This window comes from Myripristis murdjan, chromosome 15 (genome assembly GCF_902150065.1).
Source record: "Myripristis murdjan chromosome 15, fMyrMur1.1, whole genome shotgun sequence".
Lineage (NCBI taxonomy): Eukaryota > Metazoa > Chordata > Actinopteri > Holocentriformes > Holocentridae > Myripristis > Myripristis murdjan.
The window spans coordinates 25,685,680-25,694,788 of NC_043994.1; the positions used below are offsets into that span (position 1 = coordinate 25,685,680).

Sequence of the window (9,109 nt, forward strand, 5' to 3'; positions counted from 1 at the left end):
ATTAAATGAAGTCTTTATTTTGCTTGAGGACCCCTTGGAAGCCGCTCAAGGCCTCCTAGGAGTCCCCGGATCCAACTTTGAATCCCGGTGAAACAGGCAATGAAATGGTATCATGACCAAACTGTCAAAAGTAAAAGAATAACAAAAGCTTTTTTTTTTTGTAGCGCACCACATCCTTTTATTTTTTCCAGGTTACATAGAAAAAAAAGCTTCATCAATAATTGTCAAAAGATCTGAAAGAGACCGAGGGAGCAGAGTTCACACCGGGTCGTCTTCGCTGCTGGTCAGACTTATCGGCCCAAGGCATTGCCCGATCCCCCGGAGCCGCCGCTCATCGGCATCTTCTTCAGCGTCCTGTTCAACTGCAGGGAGACGTGGGCGCATTACAGTCAGGCTTTCACACAGAAAATAAGTCAGACCTCACCTCTTATTTTTGAAATAAATCTCTAGAGAATAAGGCTGGTAAAGGAAAGTCATAGGAAAGTGCTGTGTTTGCTTGGGAGTTTTATAAATACTGAAAACACTTTTGACACTTCAGACACCAGACTCGATGTAAAACATTTTCTATACCGTTCCATGCCGAATAAAATCATGTCATCCAAGAAATAAGAATTATCTGTAGAAAATTGCACGAAAAGAACGCAAACTTTTGTTTAATGCATCAAAATAATAATCAAGTTCTACTTCTGTCACAGTCAGGGGCATGGATGATCATGACTCACCTCCTCAAACTTGTGGATCTGTCTAATGAAGAAATCTCCGTAGCGACGGGCCACTTTAGTGTCGGCGATGTGAATCATGTCCTGAGGGAACCAAGCAGACACAAAATGCTGATCACACATTCATTATTAATTCATTACACACAACTACTTGGAAGTGCTGTGATTCATATTCCCCATGTATTCTTCTACAACATGAAACAAATAAGCAGTGATTAAGAGAGTTCTTGAGAAGTCTTCCACCCACTGCCTCGTGTGGGAAACATGTATTTGGTTTGTGTTTAAATATAATATCCCTCCGAGCAAAAGGGAAACAAACGGTTTTTGACTGTGCTCGGAAAACGTTGTATGGCTATATCTGATGTAATCCTGTGCTGGAAACTTACTGGAAGTGATGCACACTACAGAGCAGTGCTATATGGACAACAGTGAGAAAATAAACGCCTTATAATTTAAAGTGCTGGTAAAAAGAGAATACCATCTTTTCTGGGTACAGTCTGAGCACGTGTCTAAGCAGTTCAGCCCAATCAGCAGCCACTGCAATTAGGTGAAAAACTGTTTGCTTCCTTCCAATTTGCAACACCTGTGATTACTGGCATAAATTTAAATGTCCTGTGGGCAGCTTCGGCCTTTACTGTGAGCCACCTGGTGCTCTTTGGAATATTGTATTTAAGCACAAATTAAATATATGGCTCCTACACCTCGCCTTATTTCAAGATATTCTCACCTACCATTGGGTTACTTTACAACATTACTGCCATTAAAAATAGCTCATTATGTCATGGCATTATTCACTAAGAATGGTATCCCATTAAAGTACTTTATTGTTACTTAAAACCCCTTTGCAATGCCTTGTACATGTTAATAGCTCGTACTCCCTGTGTATTAACATTATAGTCTATGTTCAAGCTGTCTTAGCATTTACTGGCTCACCACAGGTAGAATCCAAAGCCTACATGCAGAAACAACAGTCACAGACTTTAATTTTGTTTTTCCACCAGCAAAAGAATAAGGATACAAACAAAAAGTAAAGTTAGGTTACAAGTTAATGTGGAAGAGTATTGAGAGTAATCCCATTTATGCATTCTGGTCCTTGTGTGATCACTAGGAATGCACTGTTTCAGCATGCAGTGACTGCAAAGATTTTTTCTCCATTACCACCATCAGACATGCCCACGTCTGTGATACAATATTAATACTTGACCATGTACTTCAGTCAAAAGACTCATTCACAATTCATAATATTGATTCACAATACTTAAGAGAAAACCTCAGAACTGATAACGTCTTTCTGGCATCTTTTGAGAATGACGGCTAAAAAAGCCTCCACTTCAGACACCACAACACACCTTGTCAATGTAGAAGTCGACCTCGGAGGCGGACTGGAACTCTCCGTCCAGGGCTGAGATGCCACTGGTCCACACAAGGTTCTTCATCTTGTGCTTGAAGACCAGCAGCTGAATGCGAAACTCCTGCTCGGTCATGTCGAGGAAGCCCGCCAGCTTGGCCACCGGCATGGTCGTGTACAGCTTCAGGAAACTGGAAGGACACAAAATGCCAACTTTACGGCCAAGTATTGTCACAATGCAAACATGCCTGAGTCAAATATTGAATTCCAGAGAGTAATTCACAACCGATTTAACATACTTTTGCCTTGGTCTATAAATCTCAAATGTTTGCTACAACAAACAGGCTAAGAAAACAATCTATGAGCTGTTTGCCAAACCCGTCAGGCTAAATCTGAATTCAGCTCACACCTTACAGAATTTAAGTCCATTTCAATCCCACACACACACTGAACATTTTCCTTACCTGCGGATGGTGGAGAGCTGCGCCTGCTGCTGCACCTCCTCAGCAAAGACCTTCAGCTGCTGTTGGAAGGGCTCTTTGTGGTAGTTGGGGTGGACGTTGTCGTAGTTTGGCACCACGGGCGACAGGAACTTGGGACAGGCGAAGCTGAACAGCTCCTCGAACACCTGCAGGTCTCTGAGGGGGAAAGGGGAAACTTCATATCATTTCAACATCAAGATCATGCAGCAGCGGAGTAATTACAGGGTGTTCTTCAACCAAAAGCACAATGTTAACAAGCATCCACCCTGCTAAAATGTCCTTAAGCAAGACAGTGGAATCCCAGAGTATGACAGAGTTTGTTTTACCCCTGATTAAACCAGGCAATTAGAATAAATAAAGCACAGAAGAACAGCAGAGTGAGGCAGACCGAGTTTGTTCCTTACCCCTTCTGCATCCTCAGCATCTTGTCGCCATACTTCTCCCTCAGCTGCGTGTGGATGCTCTCATCGATGCGCATCGGGTACATGGTGAGGGCGATGGCCAGCAGGCCGTGCATCTGTTCATTTTGTTTGTTGATCTGTGAAAAAAGGCAGACATGAAAATAATTGGATGATTGATGTCCAAATAAGAGCTATTCTTAAACTTCAAACATCCTGGAACTGATCCATAAGTGTGCCCACATCAGGACCTAAATCACAGCATCAAAATCTACAAAATCTTTGACTTAATTGTTGACTCACATGAAAACTTCAAAAAGCACAATTTTAAATATTAAGATAAAACTGATGTACATAGGTACTCTTGTATAAAAGCAAGTTGGACAAAATTAGCACACCTCTAAGACTGTGGTATGAGGATCAAGTTTTCATATTACTTCAATGTGGATTTGATTGCCGACACAAAATGTGTGTGCAGGATCCTTTCATTAATAACATCTATAAAGGCTATAGGAGAATCTTCAGCTAGAACAGAAAGCTAGCCTTGTGTTGTGACTGACCATCTCATATTTGTACGTGGACCTCTGGAACATGTTCCTGGTCCTCTGGATGTAGAGCAAGATGTTGGCAAAGACACGAATGGCGTCTTGGTACCGCCTCATCATCAGGTAGGCAAAACCCACGTAGTAGTAGGTGGTGATCTGGCACTCAGGCACACGGGAGTACATACTCTGGAAGACAGGCAACAAAACAGGGACATGGGTGTCGGGGCAGGGCAGGGCAGGGCAAAAAGATGCAGCCTTTGAAAAGATACCAGATTTGAGAATCTAACAAAACTAAGCCATATCTGTGAGGAGGAATGGGATGATTAAACAAAAGCAATCACAACCACTTATTCTTAATTTTGCTAAAAGCAGACGGTGAGGCGTGTGAATCATTAATTGGACAAAATAATGTTGTCTAGACTGTACCTTTTTGTTGAGCTCAATGTTCTCCAGGACTTTGATGGCCTGGTAGTAATCACCAAGCAGAGAGTGCAGCCTCAGCAGCCCCACCAAGCTGAAGTAGCCCAACATCTTATAGAGGGAATGACGTCCGTACTCTCCAGCCACGCTCTCTGGGTCCCCTGAAACACGCCGCCGTATTGTATGTTAGCTGCCAAACATGTAAATCTTTAACTGATTAGATCTAACCTTTACTTTGTCAAGGTGTCTACAGGATCTAACAACTTTACTGTAAGCCTCTCTGTGGATTTCTTAAATCCTTGAGAATATTTATGCCAAATTTAGCAACCAAGTAAACAGAAAAAGTGGGGGGAAAAAAATATCTGCAAAACATCTAGATCAATCACAATCTTGGTATACAGACCTAGGTTAGTTTCTCAAAAGTAAACTAAGGAAACAACCCTTCTTTTGGATTGAAACCTCTTCAAATGCATTTTAAGGTGCTTTTTAAATACACTAAGAGGCTTCTATGGCCTTAAATTAAATCAAATACAGATATCAAAATCCTTAAGGCCACCTTGTTTTCCCCGCTCTACAAATATTGCCTGAATCTTTTCCTGACATTTCACCAGTTTGATCAGTTTTGGATCAATGAGGTTTTCCTGTGAGTTTGTACCTCCGCTGGTGTAGACCTCTAGCTGGCGGTTGATGTTGCTCTTGTCCACCAGGGAGTGGAGAACGTTGAGGACACTGTGGACATTCCAGATCTTTGGGTTGTTCCTCAGGAACTCGATCTCCTCCTCCGACTTCTTGGCCGTCTTGCAGCGGTACTGGCTAAAGGACTGGAACTGGAGAGGGGAGGAGTAAGATCGTTAACATTTTTACTTTCAAGACCGACATTTCAAGTTGGTAGCATTCGCTAAATGTTTTTGGATTGTTAAACAGGTGTCAAAGGGATGGGGTATACCGTGAAAAAGAAATTAATTAATCATAATGGTTAAAGCAATCAATCATAAAAAGTACTTGAAAATACTTTTATATACACTTTCCAGTAAATGTTATTGTCCATGCAGATTAAAGCAAACCCTAAAAATCCTATTTTATCATTAGTTTTTCCTCTCACTGTGTCTCAGCCATGCATTTTGGCAAATAAAATAAACAAAACAAAAAAAAAAGAATAAACTTAATTTACCTGATAAATGAACTCATCAATGATGTCCCAAAGCCATTGGTTGGGCAGTTCCAGGGGGGCGGGGCCATCAGCATCTATTTACAAACATTGAAGTATTGGTGTGACTGGTCTTTGTTATGATCCCAACAGATTCAAAAAGTAAGTAATGACTACAATATGACACTGGCAGTCGATAACATGTGGAAAATATAAAGATAAGGAACATGTCTATAACTTACTAAGAATGTAGTTGAAGAGGTTGCAGTAATTGTAGTAAGACTCAAACCTCTGGTCCAAAGTTGGTCCACCCTGATCATCAAGAAAACGATATTCACAACAAAGTCCAAACACTGTGCAGGTATTTAAACTGTGCAGGTGTAAGTTTTAAAACCACTCACGCTGACTTTGGCGTAGATGTGTCTGTAGTACAGTTCCTTATAGAGAATGAGGAACACAGCATCTGCAGGAGATAAGGGGCAAAAAACGACATGTCACGTTTACGCTGCTGGCATTACAATTCAGTTAACTGCCTCGTTAACTGGCGGGACTTAAGACACAACACGATATTACTGCAATTTTAAACATTTTGCAATATGCTGAAAACTGTTATAACATATATTGCGACGTATTCAGATGTATTACCTTTTTGAACTGCAAATAATGTCTCCAAAGGTCAACATCGATACAATATCGATACTTCTCTTCCATGTATCAATACAATATGGCTACACCGACTATTGCAACATCATGCTGTATCAATTGCCTCAGTTTAATGTTCTCAGATGACATTCGGTTCTTGCCCAAGCTGTTATTTGTTATTCTCTAGTTAAGACACAGGATCCAGTAGGACTGACATAAACAACCATTACACACTCCTGCAGTAAGTGAGCTAAGAGGAGGGGTGATGAATAAAACATCTTCTTATACAGACTCACCGTTGCCAACAAGGGAGGCGATGGCCTCAGCCTCGGGCCAGGGGGACGTCTTGAAGAAACGATCAGTCAACTTGTTCCAACTAAAGACGGAGAGGAAACAAAAAGCGAGAGGACGTCCCATGTCACCACAAAGCCTCATCACCCAAAGCACAGCTCTGACCTCTCCGCTAAAGACGATGACAGCATCACCCGTGGGAGAAGCTTTGACTTAAACGCACCTGTTCTCATAGACATCCTGGATCTCGTAGATCTTCTGCTCGATGTTTTCGCTCGACACACGGTTGGCCTGCAGCTCGTAAACCTTCTGGTCGATGAGGTCCGAGATGGTTTTGTGGAAATACTGCAGGAAGTTTTTGATCACCTCGGGGATGACATGGTAGGTCTGCTGCTCGTACTGCCGCTCGTAGGCCAGGTCTGCTTTGGGGTCACCTGCGAGGAAACCAACAAACTCACTGTACTGCATTAAGTTTAAGTTTATTTAAAGGAAAGTCACAATGCAACATTACAGTTCCATGCAGACTAGCCTGACTCAGTTCAAGAACTGTTTTTCAGCAGGTTCCTATGGTAAAACAATACATCAAATTCATTAAGTGCATAATAAACATAGAAGAGAACAGATGGGCATAGGGTTGGGCATACAATAGGAGGCAGTACATAGTTTAGGCCTGTGTTGTGCTTTTACGGCCAACTGAACTTCACCTTTACCCATCCAGAAACATTTATAACCAAAACTTAATGTCTACACACACATACCCATGCACAAACACACTCACACACACAAGCACACGAACACACACACACACACACATAGGAAAACGAACAAACATATGCACATTACACTCATCCATCCAATGAATGTACATACATACATAGCTCATACATACAATATATTATCTATGCATACGGTCTACATATACTAAAATCCCTATACATATCACAGACATACCTACATACCTACATACATACATACGTATATACATACATGGATATATATATTGCCATACTATTTTAAAGATCCACCAAACTTGAGCTCTTTGATAACCACGGGTGAGCCTCAGTTTTTAATTGCTAGTGGGTGCAAGTTTGGTTTATTGCTAGAAAATATGTGTAGTGCCGTTTAAATTGTGTGACGGAGGTGGCTGATCTGATATGTAGGGGTATTTCGTTCCAAATCATAACAGATGTGCGGATAAATGAATTCATACACAGTAATTAATTGTGTCCAGTTACTCCATACACATTCACAGCAAATGGAGGTGATCAGCAATAATGCAATACATGTTTACTAACCAGTGTGCAAGTCGTAGTCGTTCGGGTAGGAATAAGGATCATACTGTGGGGGAAAGAAAACACAGATCAATGGCACATTAGTTAGTTTAGGGTTTTAATAGCAGAATTAGCTTATGTGGCTAATTGCGGCCTGATTTGCATGCAACATGGACAGAAAACAACATCATAGCAAATCGATTTTATTTCATTTCTCCGTTTTTGAGCCTGTAATCTGATGTTCAGGCTACCAGCTGGTCATGAATAAGGCAGGTGTCATCACCATCACCATCACCATCACGTTAGCTGACGGCTAGCCGCTGCATCATACCGGTGAGTTAGCCGGCCAGCTAACCTGCTAGCGCTACTCAGCCTGTCATCTTACAGCGTTCTTCACGTGAATGAACGCGTTAAAATACATAAATCGGAGCGTGTACTAACGTCCTCCTCGTCGTGGTATGACATGATGCCGGAGTAACTTCAACCTGGCGACACGCCGGAGTGAAACAGAGGGATGTGAGCTCCGCTGAAACACGCAGCAGGCGCCGGAGAGCCGAGAGGAAACCGGAAGGAAGGAGCTGTGTGGCGTGCACGGTTTACCCAGCGGCATTGTGGGATAGCGGCGGACTGGAGACCGGGGCGCGCGCAGAGGCTCGCGAGCACGGAGGCGTGGTGAGTGGTGAGGCTCAACAAGAGGTAAACAATCACAAATATAAAGAAAAAAAAAATCAGAAACACCACTTACTAATGAATGAATATGTTCATTTAAATGATAATTTACTACGTTTCATAAATGCTTTTAGTCCAGTAATTGTAAGCCAAATAAGGGGTCAACGTCAAACAAATTGCAACAGAAACAAACTCAGTTGATTTTGTATCCTCGACATGTCCCGAGTGAGGGAAAAAAAAAGCCCCGAAGAATCCCACTGGGGGAAAGTTTCAAAAAAAGACCAAAATATAGCCCATTCAAACGCCTATTAACTTTTTTTTCATGTGAATAGGGTAAAAATTTTAACATTTAGGTATCACCATGAAAATTGCTGAGTTGATTAGCCTACTTACATTAAAGCAAATAAAAAATGTATTGACCTTGAGTCATAAAATGACTGGACTATTTCTTATGATGCAGCCATAGAAACTGAACGGATTTAATACTTAATTTCTGTGGATGCAGCCTATGAATTAATATCAAGATCTATGCCGGCCTAAACAGTGATATAACCCTGAGGAGAAAAAACACTAGTTGACCAAGGCTATCAAAAGAAATTATTTATTATTTCAGTAGCCTACAAGCATTAACTTGCTTTTAATCTTGCTTTTTCCTTGAGTTTTCATATATATCTCCACATAAATGTTTGATACAGGCGTCCTGATGCGGCGTAGGTCGACTATGAATTTATGTCTTAAAGATTTATACTAGCCCCAAAATCTTTTCCTCAAATCTACTCTCCACTTCATCCCTGAATATGCTTCCTTTGCCTCACTAATTCTGTGAAAGCACAGGCTGGTGGCACAGCCAAGTTCAGCTGGTGGCTTGTAATTGCTTATACATACCATTTGGGGGCGTTATAGTCACAGGTAATACCAAGTAGTAGCCTAACAATAAGGTGCCGCTTCTTTCCCAGACGCCTGAGGAGAGCTGCTGCCGTCTGATGCCCGCAGATCTAAACCCGGGTAAAGTTTGTTCAGGGCGTTTTAAGAAACCTGTTGCAGGCAGCGCCAGTGGGCTCCTTTTTTGTAAGAGACAGTTTGATCACAGGCATCCACACTGTTCATTTAGGCGGTCAGATCACACTGTTAACACGACTAACACGAAGATAAAACTTAGTGAATGTGCCTCGGTGTT

The 9,109-nt window shown here is 41.7% G+C and overlaps 1 protein-coding gene across 1 annotated transcript; it reads right to left on the reverse strand.

Moving 5' to 3' along the window:
- Positions 1-157: 157 nt before the first annotated feature.
- eif3s6ip (eukaryotic translation initiation factor 3, subunit 6 interacting protein) lies at positions 158-7,864 on the reverse strand. Its single transcript, XM_030070859.1, has 15 exons — positions 7,705-7,864; positions 7,288-7,330; positions 6,216-6,426; positions 5,998-6,077; positions 5,461-5,522; positions 5,302-5,371; positions 5,084-5,157; positions 4,568-4,739; positions 3,919-4,073; positions 3,508-3,678; positions 2,954-3,087; positions 2,532-2,705; positions 2,069-2,258; positions 723-803; positions 158-362 (listed from the first exon to the last, which is right to left on the reverse strand). Exons 1-15 carry the CDS (start codon positions 7,726-7,728, stop codon positions 291-293), a joined length of 1,713 nt encoding a protein of 570 aa, XP_029926719.1. The 5' UTR covers positions 7,729-7,864; the 3' UTR covers positions 158-290.
- Positions 7,865-9,109: the final 1,245 nt, after the last annotated feature.